Here is an 18998-nt window from a genome sequence, read left to right as displayed (position 1 = left end):
GGTTAAAATCGATTAGGTTTGTGAGCCGGAAGACCACGCCTTTGCCACACCCCTGTGTGACCTCATGCCCCTACCTGGCCACACCTGGGTGCCCACCAGCCAATCAGGTTAATTAACCACTCCTCTTTGGAAGTGGGTTAAAAGCCTGGAACATGGTGTGTCCCGCCCTTCTCTTCAGCCCTGGCCTCTTGCCAGGAAGGGGCTTGCTGTAGCCCTATGCCTCTAGGGCTCGTGGCCTTTGAGCCATGTGCTCCAGGCTTCCTGGCCTAGATGCTCCTCCCCGTGGCTGTTCCTAGTGCTCGGTATGAACCCAGATTTACCCCTCTCTCTTAATAAAGCTCTCACTCTCCTATGCATCTTTCGCACTAAATAAAAGCCTAAAATGTACCATGCTGCCTCGTTTATTTGTGACAGTATTTAGAATTCTTCTCTAAATATTAGGCAAGAACCCTCTCAGGCTTATTAATATTGGGGATTTATGAATAAGCATATGGTGATATCATATGGCACCCCAAATTGCAGTAGCACATGTGGCATCCCAGATGGCACTTCTGGGGAACTCTAAGAGGCCACATTTTTATATAAATTTTAGGGGGTCATTGTCCGATATCAGGTTTACGGCTAAGCTCTCTATTCTGTTCAGTTGGTCTATGTGTCTATTTTCATGTAGGCTTTAAAAAAAAAAAAAAGAAAAGAAAAGAAAAGATTTATTTATTGATTTGAAAGGCAGAGGGACAGAGAGATAGTGGGGTGGGAAAGAGATCTTCTATCCCCAATGGCCAGGGCTAGGCTAGGCCAAAGCCATAGCCTGGAACTCCATCTGTATCTCCCACATGGGTGACAGGGCCCCAAGAACTTGGGCCAACTTCTGCTGCTTTCCCAGGTCATTGGCAGGGAGCTGGACTGGAAGTGGAACAGCCAGGACTTGAACTGGCGCTCATATAGGATGCCTTTGTTGTGGGCAGCAGCTTAACCCACTGCACTACAACATCAATCCCATATCATGCAGTTTTTATTACCATAGTTTTGTAATATGTGTTGAAATGAGGTAGCATATGCCTCCTGTTTTATTATTTTTGCTCAAAATTGGCAACTTTTTGTGTGTGATCATGTATGAATCAGAATTCTGTTTTTCTAGTTCTATAAAGAATGCTATGGATATTTTGATAGAAATTACATTGAATTTGTAGATTAGGTAATGTGAACATTTTAACAATGTTGATTCTTTCAATTCATGACATTAGATATTGTTTAATTTCTGAGTCCTGTTCAATTTTTTCATTAATGTTTTGTAGTCTTTTAACTACACAGACTTTTCACCTCTTTGGTTAAATTTATTCTTGGAAAGGAGAATAGGGTGAGAAGAATCACTGTGTTCCTAAATTTGTATTTATGATATGCATGAAGTTTGTATACCTTAAATTTAAAAAAGAATTTTTTAAAAAATCACAAAAATAATCTAAAAATAAATTTATTCTGTTTTTTTTTTTTTGGTGTATACTGGAAATGGAATTCTTTCCTTGATTTCTTTTTCAGATAATTTCCTATTGGTGTATAGCAATGCTGCTGGATTTTATGTGTTGATTTTGCATCCTACAACATTTCTAAATTCATTTATTAATCCTAATAGTTTTTCAATGGAGCCTTTGAGGTTTTCTGTATGTAAGATTATGTCATCTGCAAACAATGACAATTTCACTTTCCAATTTGGATGCTCTTTCTCTTGCTTGTTTATTCTAGTGAGGACTTCCAGTGTTATTTTGAATAAAAATGATGAAAGTTATCATCCTTGTCTTATTCTAGATCTTAGAGAGTAAACTTCTAACTTTCCCCCATTCAATATAACGCTAACTGTGGGTTTGTTATTTATGGCTTTTACTATTTTGAAGTACATTTCTTCTGTTCTTTGTTGGGAGGTTTTTTTTAATCATGAAACGATGTTGAATTTGTCAAAAACATTTTCTTCATCCATTGAGATGATCAAGTGCTTTTTGTTCTTTATTTTATTAGACTGGTGTATCACATTTGATATGTTGGAGCATCCTTATATCCCTGGGAGTGACACTTGTATCCCCTGAGTGATACTAAAGATTGTCAGTATTGTTTCCATTTCTTAAAGGAACAAACTGAGGCTCAGAGATGTAAGTGACCTAAGCTGCATCACCCAGCTAAGGTGGCAGAGCCAGGCTTACACCTAGATCTGATCAGATGACCCAGTGTCTTGGTCTTGCTTATGTGTATTGTTTTCCACACTTTTTCAGTGCCAGCTTGCAGTCCCAGATCCTCATGCACCCAAGGAAGCATCAGTTGCCTAACTCAGTAGGCTACTGAGAGTTGAAGACAGCTCGTATTCTGCTTGTCAAACCATGTACCCTGATGTGGGGCCCTGTGCCCAGAAGAAGGGTGCATTTTTGAATTCTCATAAAGGTTCCGAAAGAACTATAGGAAGCCTCTTTCATTGACGTTATGTTACAAGCTTGCCCCCTCCAGAACCAACTTGGAATTACATCTGCAGTTAGTGTGCATTACTATCTTCTCTGTGGGTTAGTATGAAGAGAAATTATTCATCCTTGGGTAAATGTGCCATAGTTTTATGAGTGTGTATGAGCCAGAGTGAAGTAGTCAGAAACTGCCATGAGGATTCACCCAATGTTTGGGAAAGACAGTTATCAAAACAAAACTGGAACACATGATAGTAGCTATAACATCATATGTTCATGGTTGACTACGTCTATGAACTGGCTGTTCCCTTTCACATGAATTTTCCACAAGGCATGGGATGAAAAAGACAGCTTTGGCAAGTGAAAAATAAAAATATTCAGTGTTTAAAATCAGAGCCTACCTTTTACCTCAATTATTATTTATGTGACAATCTATTTAGGTTGTCACACTTGAAAACATCAAATAGTTGTCAACATTCTTTTAAAATGTAGGTTCATACCATGGATGTATACTGCTATTATTAAGTTAACATGGTTAGCATGGTAGAAGATACACAGGAAGAGTTAAAATTTGATAAATGAGTTAAATTAAAGATGTGGTCTATTGTACAAGTGTTTCGGTAATTACGAAAAATTGAAGAGGCCAGAATGAGAATAATTTGGTTACTTTGCAGACCTAAAGAATTGAGAAGTCTTTTTTTATTTTTTATTATTTCTTTTTGACAAGCAGAGTGGACAGTGAGAGAGAGAGACAGACAGAGAGAAAGGTTTTCCTTTTCCGTTGGTTCACCGCTCAGTGGCCGCTGCGGCTGGTGCACAGCAGCAAGCGCACCGCGCTGATCCGATGGCAGGAGCCAGGTACTTTTCCTGGTCTCCCATGGGGTGCAGGGCCCAAGCACTTGGGCCATCCTCCACTGCACTCCCGGGCCACAGCAGAGAGCTGGACTGGAAGAGGAGCAACCAGGACAGAATCCGGCGCCCTGACTGGGACTAGAACCCAGGGTGCAGGCAACGCAGGCAGAGGAGTAGCCTATTGAGCAGTGGCATTGGCCGAGAAATCTTATTTGAATAGTTTGACATACTTTAGTTTTTCTCATCTCTAATCTTCTCTTGTCCTCCTTTCCTTTTCTTCTTCTTTCTCCTCTTGCCTTTCTTTCCCTTCCTCTACCTCCTCCTCCTTTTTCTCTTCCGTGCCATCTCCTTCTCTTCCTCCCTGCCTCTCTTTGGAATAAATCAGGAACATGATGTCCTTTTGTATATTTTACTAAAATTCTATGGAATACCAAATATTCCATTAAATAAGACTTACTTTTGATCACATAACATAATAATTTTTTAGAAACACAATCTGAAAATTTATATATGGCAGGAATTTACTGACTCTAGTGTCCCAAAGATAGTGTAGGATCTTGTGTTACATAAGTGTATAAAAATAAATGCTGATTATTATTATTTTTAGTCGCAATTATCAGTTAATAAAGTATTCCAGAAGAAATTTGTATAAATTTTTCCAAAATTTTAATTTAAACACAAATAAAATGTGTACCTGAGCTGTCTATTCATTTTCCTCACTGAGCAGGCTGGCACTGGGGTTGGTGACTCTGATGGGCAGCTGGGTTGCTCTTTCCTAGATGGTTTTGCAGTTCTTGGAGGAAACATTGTAAGCAGTCTCCACACAGGAAGATTTGATGCACATTAGCAGAACCTCCAGCTAGAAACTTCCGGAAGCCACTAGACAGCATGTGCTTCATTTTCTTGTTGCTCCCTTAACCAATTTTGGGCATCAATATCTGGCCCTTGAATCTTCTCCAAACCCTGTTGTCAATACCTCTGGGTTTCTGCCAGTTATGCTTAATCTTCACATATAGGTCGGACTGGTGCCAGATGAACTTCTTGGTCTTCTTTTTAACGATATTGGGCCTCACCAGGGTTCTGAGGGTGGTCATAATGACAAATAGAAGGAAACCATCTCTATAGGTAGCAGCACCAAGGAAGAGTTTTCCAAAAGTTTTAAGAACTAAAAAATGTATTTTCACCATCATATCTTTTTTTTTTTTGACAGGCAGAGTTAGACAGTGAGAAAGAGAGAGAGAGACAGAGAGAAAGGTCTTCCTTCCGTTGGTTCACCTCTCCAAATGGCTGCTACAGCCAGCGCACTGTGCTGATCCAAAGCCAGGAGTCAGGTGCTTCCTCTTATCTTTTTATAAAGATTTTTATTTATTTACTCGAGAGGTAGAGCTATAAAAAGAGAGAGGGAGATACAGAGAGAAAGGTCATCTATCTGTTGGTTCACTCTTCAAATGGCTGCAATGGCCAGAGCTGCGGTGATCCAAAGCCAGAAGCCAGGAGCTTCTCTCAGGTCTCCCATGTAGATGCAGAGGTATAAGCACTTGGGCCATCTTCCACTGCTTTCCCAGGTCATGAGCAGAGAGCTGGATCAGAAGAGGAGCAGCTGAGAAATGAACTGGCACCCATATAGGATGCCTGCACCACAGGCAGATGCTTAACCTACTATGCCACAGCATTGGCTCCTGCACCTTTATATCCAGTTTATTATGTTAAGATTATAAAACTGGCTGCTGTGAAAGAAGAGTAAACAGATTTATATGAAGAGGGATTAGATATTCATTTTTGTTATTATGTGAAAGATTTATAAAATACAAAATATATGCTCAACTCACTTGCAAAATTGCCTGAATTTTCACTAGTAGCGATTTATAACTTTGAGTTAAACTTTTGCATCTAGAAGGAGTTCATTAAAAGATTCTAGAAGCAATGGCTTACTAAGTCTCTATCAGTCACTAATTATAATAATAGTTACTGTTTTTGCAATGTTTACTTGACACTAGGAAATGTACTAGGTGTCTTTTAAACATGACCTATTATTTGCAAGACAATTCTATTTAATGGATATCAATTTTCCCATTTAAGAGCTGAGAAAATTTTAAGATAATAGAGACTAAATATTTTCCTAAGTTAAAAGAGGCAGAATCTAGAATCAAACATAAAAGGCTCACTCCAGAACCTTATTAATTTCTTTTGGGGACTTATCTGTCAGGGGACATTCCAAAAAATACCTCCAATTAGAGATCCTTGAGGGAAAAGGATCAAGAGCTAAATTGAGAGGACTCCAAAAAAAGTTTAAACAGACCTCATAGTTTCACTGAGGACCAACTCAGCTGATGTCACCTGCTGTCTTGTCCTTGCCTGAATTACCACTCATTCCCCATTCTTAACATCCACATCCATGAGATTTGATGGTACATTAAATTGATCTTGCAGGTTTTGTTTGGTGATAAAATGTTCCACCCTCGTACATTTTTGGATCAGTTCATTGCCACCAAAGTGTGCAACCAAAAGCTATTCCATCGTGCTTGCAGCAACTTCCTATTCTCTTTGGCTGGATTTGATGCAAAAAACTTAAACATGGTATGTATAAGGCCTTGGGTCTGGGAAAGCAATTGTTCTGCTGTACAGAAGTTATGAGAATTCAGTCTGGGTGTGGAAACTATGTCAAAGCCTTCTTTTTGCTCTAGAAATGTAATTATTATTTTCATGGATTCCAACCAAGGCCAAGAGTCCTCTGCTTTCCCAAGAGGATTTGACAACAAGGCTTTATAAACTCTTAGCAATCTTTTCTGTTGGTTAAAGTGCCACTATTGAAAAGCCCTTAGTGTAGATGAAGGCCAGGGCTTTGAAATTTACCTTGGTGTAACTGAGCCCTATCTGAGACCTACTGAAGTAACATCTCAGAGAGTGATTCTAAGCATCTGCATTTTTAAACCAATTTTCCATATTCTAGTGTGACTTGGAAATAGTTATTTTGTGATACACTTACTTCCTTAATCCAAAGAGATAAAGGGAGAGCTCTTCAATGATTGCTGCAGATTTATTTTTCAAAGAGTAATGAGAGGGATCAGTGTTGGGGTTCTTTCCAGTCATTTCTAACTTAATTTCTACCTTCTTTTCCAAGTTACAACTTGAAGAGAGAAGAGGAAAGAGACCAAAAAAAAAAAAAAAAAAAAAAAAAACCGTTTATTTCTCCACTGAGAGTGGAAATATATTTGAAACTGGAGACAGAGATGGGAAAGAGCTAAAGATGTTCTCCATTTGTGATAGTCAGCTTTTTGTTACCATTAATGTAATGCCCAAGACAGGCTCACTTTATAAGGAAAAGAGGTTTATTGTGGCTCAAGGTTCAGGAAGTGCAAGATCTAGGGGCCCCATCTGGTGACTGCCTTCTGGTGGCAGAGCACTGAGGTGGAGTAGGGCATCACAGTGAGAGACAAGGAGTGTGGGCATTTAAGTCTGTGTCTCTGTAGCTTCTCTCCTTCTCCTTATAAGACCACCAGGATTCAGTCGGGGATTCCCACCCTAATGACCCAATTTAATCTAAAAACTTCTCAAAGGACCAAATCACTTGTCTTATTACTAAGGGCTGGATTATGGAATATGATAGCATCTGCTACAATATTTAGTGATATACAATTAGGAATATTTAAGTAGCCTTTGTGAAACTTGGAAAGAAATTCACACATTCAGAACGCAATTCTAGAGATGTTGACTTTTTCATATTTGGATAGCCCATAAATGGGTATATGAATTTAGAGTTACAAGAAGTTTTTGATGGTCACATTGGTGGGGGAAAAATAACTCATATTGTTGAAAATGTGAAATGACCAAATATTTTTTATCCAGATGAAACTTAAATATACTAGATAAATTCTGTCCTACAAACTTTTGAAGAACACCGTAGAGTATTTACAACATATTTAAAATCATAAAACAAAAGGAAACATTCACATCTGCTCTGCACATCTTATATTCAAGTTTACTCTGAACGTCTTTTGGGACTTAACACAGGAAAAAGGAAGATATCACTGAGGTTTTTATACCTTAACCTCCTTCATTCTTGGACCTATGTGAAGTGAGGCTGGAAAGAAATGGTGCAGATGCATTACTTTTTGTGTTTGACCAGAGGTAAGCATCTGTGGGCTTTATGAAGACTGCCTGAGACAGAAAAACAGCCAAGAGAGGAGAAAATTCTTGCAGATGAACATCTTTGGTTAATGTATCTTCTGAGAGCATGGCATGTGATTTTTTTTATAAAAAAAAAAAAAGGAGAAATTACTCAAATTTCTTTCCATTGCTCATTTGTGGTATAATTATATGACTCATCTTTAGATGAAAAATAATCTCTTTGCAGAGCCGCTTGGATGTTTATTTCTCACAGAGCCCTGCGGGAACATCAGTTCAGAATATGCTGCACTGGGCCCAGGTACATGCTTCCTAATCCTGACTGATATATGTCCACTTCTACAAGACCATTGAGGAGCACTCCCAGGGAACCCTGCAGGCTACTGCTGCTGTCACATTGATGTTTCTGAAACCAGCACTAACTCCTCATTTTGATTTCCTTTTCCCCTTCTGTTCTCCTTGTCCTCAGTGTCAGAGTTATAAGCCTGCTCACCATAGATTCTGAGTTCTTATCCTAAGATTTTCCACACTTCCTTTTCAAGGAAAGGCCAGTATTTCCAATCTTGTGAAACCATTATTTCTGATATGGCTATATAAAACACTACATACAGCCTATTCCAGAAAGATCTGTTTATCCTCCAATTGGTGTATGAGGTACTTCAAAGTGTAACAAGAATACTTTATTCATAGCAAATTAAATGTTGGGGAAAGATTTGAATTGATTACTGTTTTATGTTTTATCCTCAGTTAAAATCTAATTTGTTTTATTAAATACTGAATATTCACAGTAAGCTCAGAAATGAGTCAAATTCAGTTGCTACAATTTTCTGCACTGTGTGTGTCTATCTTTGTGTTCTTCCATTATGAAATTTTTGCTTATATTCTCAGCCATTGGCTTTAGTTTCATTCCTTTGGAAAGTGAACAAAATATACATAGAGGTTTGTGTTTCTGTGTGTGTGTGTGAGAGAGAAAGAGTTCTTCCTAAAGATTTAAAACATCTGAAAACTTTGGGAATCTGCATTTAACCTATGTCCTATTAAATTTGTTCCCTGCTTTAAAGTTGAGACTTTCTCTTTTTTTATTTCTTTCTTCCTTTTGAAAGAGAGAGAAGAGAGACAGAGAGAGCTTGCCTATCTGTTGGTTCACTCCCCCAGTGCCAGCAACAGTAAGGGCAGGGCTTGGCTGAAGCAAGGAGCCTGGAACTCAATCCCAATCTCCTGCATGGACGTCACTCACTGACTTTCAGGGAGTGTATTAGCAGGAAGCTGGAATCAGGAGTGGAGGCAGGACTCAAACCCAGACACTCCAGCATGGGATATGGGTGTCCCAAGCAGCTTCTTAACTGCTGTGCCAAATGCTTGTCCTGAGAATCACTTTATTGATAGTGTGAAGCACTGCTTTAGGATCTCTGAAATGTTTTGAAGAGTTGACCTCTCAGGACATAACTCTTCAAATATCTATGGGAAGAAAGATCTCTGGGGCAAAGAGTCTTCTGTAGATGAGGAGACATACAGCTCCTCTGATGGACATGACCTTTCAGATTATGCAAATTCAGTATCACGATTATTGACCACTTACTATGTGCCCTTCTTGCTGTTCACATGTATCGCCTTGTTCAGTATTATTGGATTCTCACAGCAATTTCAATGAAAGCATTGACATCTCCATTCTATAAATTTCATGGTCAATGCCTTAGATATCTCACAGTTGACCTCTCTTAAGGAAAACTCTTCTCCTTTGATGGAAAAATCCTTTCTATATTAGAAATAAATTATTTTGGGGACCAAATATTTGGACAAAAGCTTTCTAGATGGTGATACAGTTCCATTAGCTCTAATCTTTGGATTTGGAATATTTCAAATGTTCAGCTTAAGCGTGCTCAACTGCAAAAAATCTATGAAGCTTTCCAAATCCAATTTTAAAAAACCCTCTGAAATCTGAAACTTCTGGTTCCAAGTATCTCGGAAAAAGATATTAACCTGTAACACTATTAATAAAAGACCTATTTGTTGAGCATTAGTAGGTGTTATGCACTTTATATGCATTACCCTCTTGAATTTTCACAATCCTATGAAAAGAATGTTGTTATTTTCATCTCACAAATACCTTGTCCTGGATCAAAGCTTCATCTATCAAACTTGGACACAATTCAAGTTTTTTTTTTTTTTAAGATTTATTTAGTTATTTGAAAGGTAGAGTTATAGAGAGGCAGAGGTAGAGAGAGAGAGAGAGAGAGAAAGAGAGAGGGAGGCCTTACATCTGCTGGCGCACTCCCCAGATGGTCACAAGGGCTGGAGCTGTGCTGATCCAAAGCCAGGAGCCAGGAGCTTCCTCTGGGTTTCCCACATGGGTGCAGGGGCCCAAGGCCCTGGGCCATCCTCCACTGCTTTTCTAGGCCACAGCAGAGAGCTGGATCAGAAGAGGACCAACCAGAACTCAAACCAGCACACATATGGAATGCTGGCACTGTTACCGGAGAAATTGCAGGGTTCTTGTCTTCGCGCAAGAAAGAATTCAGGCATGAGACAGAGAGTAGTGGGAGGTAAAATAGCAAGGTTTATTAGGGAAGGGACATCCGTAAGGATGGATGGGCACCTCTCCAGACAGCCTGAGAGACTGGGGGGGGAGGGGAGGTTACATGGTTGAATGGAGAGATTACACCTGGCCAGACCAGGTGGGCGGCTCAGCAGAGAGGCAGAGGGCTGAGCGTGCAGTCCTGTTGAGGCTGGGGGTTTTTAAGGAGATGGGTCTTTGTCTTCACACATCTCCTCCTGAAACAAAGGATTTTATGGCTGTAAATATTCAGAAGCTCCTATCTGAGTTTTCCCTTGAAGGTATCAGACAGGAGGAAGCCTAGCTGGCGCCATCCTGGGTTCAGAGGAAGGGTGAGCAGGACCCCCTAGAGAATGGGGATCCGGAGCAGGGTGTTTGAAATGCAGATACTGGGCTGCATCTGGGAGATTGTGGAAGATTTGTCAGGCAAAAGGAGTGGGGATTTCCACCTGGCAGGTTATCAGGTAGAAGGGGGCAGGGCAGGATGCGAATACCGGGCTGCCCCTAAAATATTGTCAGCAGATGCATATGCTGGACATAGATGTCTTCTCTTCAGGCCTTTATGTCACACACACATAAGCTCATAACTGACTTCCTACCTAACATTTTGTTATTTGAATTTTTTTTTTTAGATATAAAAAGCATGATTTATCGGAGTCAAAGAACTCCAGCCAGAGCAGTATGGAGGGGGGCTTCCAAGAGAAAGTGCCTGGTGGTAGTTTTTAAGCACAATTTTGGGAAAACAAAACAAAACAAAAAAAAACTTGACAATCAGATTGACATTCAGTTACAAGGCAGGGACAAAACCCATCAAAAGACCTGATTTACAATCCTTTATCTTATCTGGCTTGCTTGTGATAAAACAAGAAACCATCCAGAAGGGTGGGATTTGTAACTTGTTTTCACAGGAAACTGCCAGCTCAGGAGGATGGAATCACCACTCCCTTGCTATTCTCATTCTATTATCTCATTATAAATTTGGAGTGACTTATTAGACTTATTAATCTCTATTGAAATTTAGCTTATTTGCCTAAAGAGTATAACACAATGTTAATCTTTATATATTTTTTGTTTATTGTCTTTAGATGGACAGTGTTTTCTTTTATCATTTTAACGTGCTTTTTATTATTATTATTTTTTTTAGGTTGTTAATTCTGGTCAGCTCCAAGCTTTTGACTGGGGAAATCCTGATCAAAATATCTTGCGTTTCCATCAGGTACAGTGAAAATCAGCATAGTCGTATAATGCAAATGAACTAATAAAAATGATATCAATTCATTAAGCACCTACTACTTCCCATCTATCTCACTGGATAATGTTTATAGCTTGTCACATGCTGCTTATTGGGTTCCTATCATGTTCTATATCATTTTTACTAATCCTTACAATGGCTTTGCAAGGTAAGTATTATTCCCATTTTTCCAAAGACTTGGGTTTGGTAAATTGCCAAAGTTAATTAGCTACTATAAAAAGAGAATATGAATTAGGGATTCCTGGATCTGAAATCTATTCTTCCCCAGCAGTTATTTCTTGTCAAAAAGCAAAACTTGCGGCAGGCACTTGTCCTGGAGCTTAAAACACCTGTATCCCACATTGGAGTACCTGGGTTTGACGCCTATCTAGCTGTGGCTCCTGATTCCAGCTTTCTGGTAATGCAGACCCCGAGAGGCAACAGTGATGGCTCATGTAGTTGGGTCCCTACCACCCAAATGGGAGATCCAGATCAAATTCCTGGCTCCTGACTCCTGGCCTCAGCCCCTAGCCATTGTATGTGTTTGGGAAGCAAATGGGAGCGCACGCTCTCTCTCTCTCTCATCTCTCAAAAAATAAAATAAAATAAAATTTTAAAACATCCAGGATTTAATTAGTATCATATCTTAAAGAGAATTAAAATCAACAGTCTTTGTTTTCAATTCATGCTGACTTCTTATCCCTCTCATATAATGAAAGAACAATGTCCTAATTGTTCTTTGGGACATCAAATACTAGCCACTTAGAAGAATATTTCTTCATTTGCATTCTCTCTCTCTCTCTCTCTCTATATATATATATATGTATATATATATAGATAGATAGATATAGATATAGATATATAGAGATAGATATAGATATATAGATATATAGATATAAATATAGATATAGAGAGAATGCAAAGGAAGAATATATAGAGAGATAAATGTATAATATATATAATAAATATATATCTGTTATTATATATATAATACATATATATATATATATATATATATATATCTGTTGGTAGGAGACCAAGATCAGGAGCCAGGGCTGGAAACTGAACTTGGGCACTTTGTTAACCAACATGAGTGCCAGCACCAGGGAAAACTTTTTACATGATGACTTTGTCCAGTAATACTCACCTGCTTGGATGAGAGTTCGGTCACAGCTATTAGCTTTATCATTATTTTACAGATTCAACCGAAACCATAACTACATGATGATTCAGGTTAATTGTAGCTCATTTCCTTGGGGCCTTGGAGGAATAAAAAGAAAAACCTAAAACTGAAAATAAACTGTACTCATGCTTAAAAGGTATACCCTTAGTCACAATTAGAATTAATAGCACCATAAATTAGACAGGTGTAGTTACCAATGTAAGCACTAGTAGCCCTTTATTAAAAAGAAAGTAAGTGAAAAAATTTTCTAGACAAATCTGTATACACACACACACACACTAATTTTGTCACTTAAAAAATAAATATTATCTGGGTCATAAGCTATTCAATGCCATTTGAATTCAAATCTTTATTTTCATTATTACTTTGTCACTCTTCTACATAGCCCCTGTCATCCTTAGATGAGTAATTAAATAATTGGAGTAAAGAGACTTTGGTTTCAAGAGCTCCTCAGATCCACTTTATTCCACAAGCTTGTTAATGCTTGTGGCTGCCTCTGTGTTGCATTGCTTTTCTACACTTCAACTCTTTCAACATTTGCCATGAAATATTTTTGTGTTCTTCTACTGGGAAAAAAAAAAAACATTGAGCCAGGAAAGTGTGCCTCTTTTCTCATTTTCTGCAGTTCACTTTTGGGGTCCTGCACCTTGCTTTCTAGAGCCCATCTTCCCTTGGCATGCACTGCTGGTCAGTGCTAATGTACGCTTGCTTCCTTTTCTGCCTTCATATTACCTTCTCAAGGTTCTATGTTCTCATTTACCATTTATTCTTAAGCTTCAAGGCCTCACAATACTATATGATAGTAACACCTGGAATGACTATGCCAGTGGGCTTTGCCTGAGTGTCATTCTCCTAAGAGAACTCCAGGTGCACAGTCACATGATCAGGGCTCTCCTACAGGTACATGTCTAGTGCTCCAAGAAATTTCTCCCTGGCTGAGGTAACAGCTTCATCAGGTTCTACACCTTGTCCATGTTACCTCTTGCTCCTAATATGACTGCTAAAATTAATTATGGTGTATTTGGGTGTGAGTGATCAGTGCCACTTTGTTAATAGTTTGAAAGGAAGCAAAAACAAGCTCATTTTTTACTACACACCATTGCTTAAGGATAATGAATTCAATATGTAGATCTTTCAACACTTTATATTTTTAAATGACACAAAAAGGTCGTATGTATTTATGGGGCACCATGTGATGTCTCAATGCATGTATACCCTGTGTAACATTCAAATTAGGGTAAAAATTATCTATCTCTTCTAACATTTATCATCTCCTCATGGTGAAAACATCGAAAATCTTCTCTCCCAGAAACTACAGTGTATGAATCAGCTTGCGCGTCATGGTAAAACGTTGTACACTTGGTGGCTTAAGCAATAGGAGTTTACTTTCTCTCAGTTTTATAGTCTAAAAGGGTTGCCAGCATGGTCAGGTTCTAGTGAGGGCTCTTTTTCTGACTTTCAGACTGCTGCCTTCTCGATGTGTGCTCACATGGCTTACATCTTCACATGGTGTGTGTTCTTGGAGAGGGGGAAAGATATTACTTCCTCTTTTTTTTTTCTTTAAGATTTACTTATTTATTTAGAAGAGTTGCAGAGAGAGAAGGATAGTCAAACAGAAATCTTCAATCTGCTAGTTCAATCCCCAAATGGTTACAAGCACTGGGGCTGGGCCAGGCCGAAGCCAGGAACCAGGAGCTTCTTCCAGGTCTCTTCCATAAGTGGCAGAGGCACGAGGACTTGGGCCATCTTCCACTGCTTTCCCAGTCACATTAGCAGGGAGCTGGATTGGAAGTGAAGCAGTCAGGACTTGAACTGGTGCCCATTTGGAGTGTCAGAGCTGCAGGCAGTGTCTTAACCCGCTGTACCACTGCACCACTCACAAGGCTTCCTTTTCTTACAAGAGCACTAGTACTGTGGGTTAGGACCCCATCCTCTATGAACTTGATTTCATTTTAATTACCCCTTAAAACCCTTGTGTCCAAATACAGCCACATTGGACATAAGGACTTCAACATATGAATTTTCAGAGAATGCAATTCACTCCATAGCATGAAATAATGTTTTTAGTACCCGATTATTCAGCTGCAAGTAGCAAAAACAAACTCTATTTTAGGTTAAAAATTACTTCATTACTGAAATGAAAAGTATAGTAGCAAACTAGTGATAGCCAGGAATTTAAACACTATCCATGCTCGTCAGGTCTCTCTCTGTGTCCCCCCTCCCTCATCTTCCTTCCTCCCTTCCCCTGTTCTTCTCAATTCTGCTTGCATATGCTTATTTTCATTCTTAGGTTCTTTCCAAAATAGTGGTAATTTGGTGATGGGATATATTTAGCTTTATATAGTTCTTTCCATCTCAAACTCAAGAGAAAGCAACTATTTTCTCAAATACCTCTGGAAAAACTTGTCTGAGAGAGAGCTCTGCTCCCACTGTAGTCATGTGTGTCGCTCCCCGTCTTCGTGGAGGAACGACACAGGACCATGCGCTGTTCTTTCGTCTGCTCGGCCCTCCCCGGGTTTGCTGCTGGTTCTTCCCGGGTTGGCTACCGACCCTTCCACCTCCGTGGAAGGGCGGTTCCCCCTAGCCACTTTCCCCACTTCCGCGGGGGAGCGGCACACCGCCGGCCGGCTCTCTCGGGGGCTGCACAGGGGTTCCCTCAGATGTTCCCCTTAGATGTTTCTGGTGCATGCCGTCTCTCTCCTCCTTTGTAGTCCTCTTCCACCAATCCCAACTCTGCTACCCACACGCCGAGTACGCTGCTCTCCTCCAATCAGGAGCAGGTCCCACAGTTTATTGGTTGAACTGGAGGCAGCTGTGTAGAAGCTGTTTCCCTTCTCAGCGCCATATTGTGGGAAAGCAGATGCATAGAATAAGTCTTAATTCCAGTAACTTAGTCTAGTCCGAGTTGCTCCCAGTTGCTCCCCACAATGTGCTCATCTCAACCGCTGTGGCCACAAGAATGAAAGGCTAGTGGGGGCTGGTGCCGCGGCTCACTTGGCTAATCCTCCGTGGCACCGGCACCCCGGGTTCTAGTCCCAGTCGGGGCACCGGATTCTGTCCTGGTTGCTCCTCTTCCAGACCAGCTCTCTGCTGTGGTCTGGGAAGGCAATGGATGATGGCCCAAGTGCTTGGGCCCTGCACCCGCATGGGAGACCAGGAGGAAGCACCTGGCTCCTGGCGGCCATTTGGAGGGTGAACCAATGGAAGGAAGACCTTTCTCTCTTTCTAACTCTGCCTGTCAAAAAGAAAAAAAGGAAAGAAAGAAAGAAAGAAAGAAAGAAAGAAAGAAAGAAAGAAAGAAAGAAAGAAAGAAAGAAAGAAAGAAAGAAAGAAAGAAAGAAAGGGTAATAGGGTTGTACTGGATCAGCACAATGATGAAGAGAAGGGATATGGCAAAACTTGCTGGAAGTTTAGCATTAGAGCCACTCATTCTCTGTAATGGTCTGACTCCCTTTTAACACCATGTTTCAAATATTTGTTTTCATGCTTTGGTCTGCATGCTCTGTGGATGCTCTCACACCAATAACACCACTGAGCCCAGATTTCTGTGGATAGAAAGGGCTGTTTATCCTATCAAACATTTTATTTTATTTCAGATAAAAAAAGATGATCCTCCATAGAAATAAAAAGCCTCTTCCTCTAGGATCTTGTCCTTTTTCTCCAAAGTGCAAGTCAGGAATATAACAGTTGTCTTTTTGACTCACAATTCATATTCTTATACAAACAGTACTTTATTATTTTTAACATTTTGATATTTATACAATACATGTATCCTAACTGCACACTTTTAGTGGGTGACAAACAAGCTTAACCACTGAGAGTTAATGTTATTTCTGTAATATGGTTTTCTTTAAGAGCTTTTTAAATATCTCTTTTAATGTGTTTAGCCTACGCCTCCTTTATACGACATTACTAAGATGGAAGTTCCAACGGCAATGTGGAGTGGTGGCCAGGATATTGTGGCTGATCCCCGGGATATTGAAATTTTGCTGCCCAAAATTGCAAACCTCATCTATTACAAAGTGATTCCATACTACAATCATGTGGATTTTTACCTGGGACTGGATGCACCCCAGGAAATTTACCAAGACATGATTAGGTTGATGAAGGAATGTTCATAAAATGGACAATATTTTCTTTCTCCAAGCAAGTGGATTTTCATAATCATAAAGGGACAGACCCCAAGATGATCCCAAATGATTTCTGCTTTCTAGTGTCCAAGGCTTTATGTGATCCCCTCCCCTTGAGTGTGAATGGAACCTGAGACTTCCTTCTAACACAGAATTGATAAAGGAAACAGATGTCACATCCATAGTAAGGTTGTGTTCTGTGACAAAGGTGTGGGAATGTCACTCCCCAGTTATGCTGCATTATGTAACAATCTAGGCAGACTGGAAAAAGAACATCTCATTGATAGCTTGATGAAATGAACATGTGTATTGAAACCCACATTGTAAGGAACTGTACATGGATTTTAGGATCTGAGGGTGACCTCCAGCAGGTAACTAGCCAAAAACCAGATACCTCTGTCACAAGCCACAAGAAAATGAATTCTGCCTAAAACCTGAATGAACTTGAAAGCCCACTGTTTTATAGCAAAATGTACTATTGATAAAGTAACCTGGCCATTACCTTGATTGCAATCTGATGAGACCCTGAGCAGAGGACCCAGTTATACCAAAGTTTGACCTATTGACTCATAGAAACAGTGCTATAATAAATGTGTGTTGTTTTAAGATGCTAAGTTGGTGCTAATTTGTTAAAAGCAATAGTAAACTACTATACTATTACTGTTACTATGACTATACAATAATGTGAGATTATATGTCTTATTTATAATAATGATGGTAATAATTGTTATCATCATCTCTTTCTTGGAAAGCTTAATAGATCCTATTCCTTATTTCATTTATTTTCCTTTGGCCTAATGAACTTCCTCGAATATTTCTAGCTTTGCACATCAGCCAGGGATTAATCATCTCAGTGTTTGCTTGCCAGAAAAAAATCTTTTGGCTTTTATCACTAAGAGACATTTTCTCCTGAAAATAGAATTTTAGATGGACATAATTCATGTTTGATTTTTATTAATTTAGTGCTTTAAAAAGTTGGGCATCATCCTGTGGCATGCATCACAATAAGTCTGTAGTTTCCCATCTTTTTTTCTTTCTACTTAATGTATGTTTTGTGGTCTTCTTTTAAGAGTTTGTAAGCGATTTTCAGCAATTTGAATGAGGTTTAATTTCGTTCTGGTGCAAGCTCTGATTGGAGTTTGATAGGCTTTGTAGCTTTGCAGATGCTAGTTTTCATCATGTTTGGAAAGATGTTGATCATTATTTCTTTTTTTTAAGATTTATTTTATTTATTTGAAAGAGTTATACAGAGAGAGATAGAAACAGAGAGAGAGGTCTTCCATCCGCTGGTTCATTCCCCAGATGGCCGCAACAGCCGGAGCTGCACCCATCCAAAGCCAGAAGCCAGGAGCCAAGAGCTTCTTCTGGGTCTCCCAGGCGGGTGCAGGGGCCCAAGGACTTGAGCCATCTTCCACTGCTTTCCCAGGCCATAGCAGAGAGCTAGATCAGAAAAGGAGCAGCCGGGACTAGAACCAGTGCCAATATGCGATGTAGGCGCTTCAGGCCAGGGCTTTAACCCGCTGTGCCACAGCGCCGGCCCCAAGCCATTATTTCCTAAATCTTTCCTATATCCCCCTTTTTCTAGACACCTAATTACATGTGTTAGACCACTAGAGACTGACCCAGAAGTCACTGAATATGATTATTTTCCCCAGTGTTTAACCTCTCTCTGCTTTATTTTAGACAGTTTCTACTCTAATGTTTTCATGTTCACAGATGTTTTGTTTTGCAGTGCCTAACTACTATAATTACTTTTGGTATCTATTTCATTTGGGGTATGGTATTCTTTATCTCTGAAAATCTCATTTGGTTGTTTTGTATATCTATGTTTCTTTCCTCCTTATTTTAATGTTTTTCTTTAAATCCTTAAGTTAGTATGCATATAATAGTATCTATTTTAGCATACTTTTTACTTATGCAATCATTTCTGCCATTTATATGCTTATTCTATACATTCATTTTTCCTGGTAATGGCTCCTTCTTTGTTGAGCACTTAATATTTTTTCTTGGATGGCAGACATTGAATTTTGCATTACTGAATGTTGAATTTTGTTTTATCCTGTTAAATAGGATTGGAAATGTTTTTCAGTTAATTTACTTGCAGGTAAGTGTGATTGTTTTGTGGCATGTTCTTTATCCTATTAAGGGCAGGCCTCTGCTCTGAAGAAGTTTTGCCTTATTAAGAAGGTGTGCACTTTCTGAGGTCTCCACTGAATACCTCTGTGTTTCGAAAAGTTTTTCCATGCTGGCTGATGGAAACCCAAATTAATACCTATATACATTATTTACATACTAGGAATTATTTTATATATAGTTCCCTATCAATTGTTCTTTCTCTGAAAGTTTTACTTTGTCTACCCTTGTGGAATTTTGTCCTTTGATTGTACAGAATATAATTTAGCAACAAGGTCAAGGGGCTGCCTCTGTATATCACTGGAACTCTTTCTCTACATTGCTATTTTTTCTCCAGCATTTTGATCCA

At 39.4% G+C, this 18998-nt stretch overlaps 1 protein-coding gene across 1 annotated transcript in view; it reads left to right on the top strand.

Moving 5' to 3' along the window:
* Positions 1 to 17126, top strand: part of LIPK (lipase family member K) — a 42108-nt gene extending 24982 nt beyond the window's left edge. Inside the window, exons 7-10 of the mRNA XM_008270160.5 lie at positions 5724 to 5870; positions 7648 to 7719; positions 11117 to 11188; positions 16274 to 17126. Coding sequence (XP_008268382.3) covers positions 5724 to 5870; positions 7648 to 7719; positions 11117 to 11188; positions 16274 to 16507 — 525 coding nt within the window. The 3' untranslated portion in view covers positions 16508 to 17126. The remainder of the gene's footprint in view (positions 1 to 5723; positions 5871 to 7647; positions 7720 to 11116; positions 11189 to 16273) is intronic.
* Positions 17127 to 18998: the final 1872 nt, after the last annotated feature.

This window comes from Oryctolagus cuniculus, chromosome 15 (assembly GCF_051225735.1).
Source record: "Oryctolagus cuniculus isolate XC-2025 breed Fujian yellow rabbit chromosome 15, ASM5122573v1, whole genome shotgun sequence".
NCBI classification, from domain to species: domain Eukaryota; kingdom Metazoa; phylum Chordata; class Mammalia; order Lagomorpha; family Leporidae; genus Oryctolagus; species Oryctolagus cuniculus.
The sequence above is the reverse complement of the archived record's forward strand: the minus strand, read 5'-3'. Positions and strand labels throughout refer to the sequence as shown.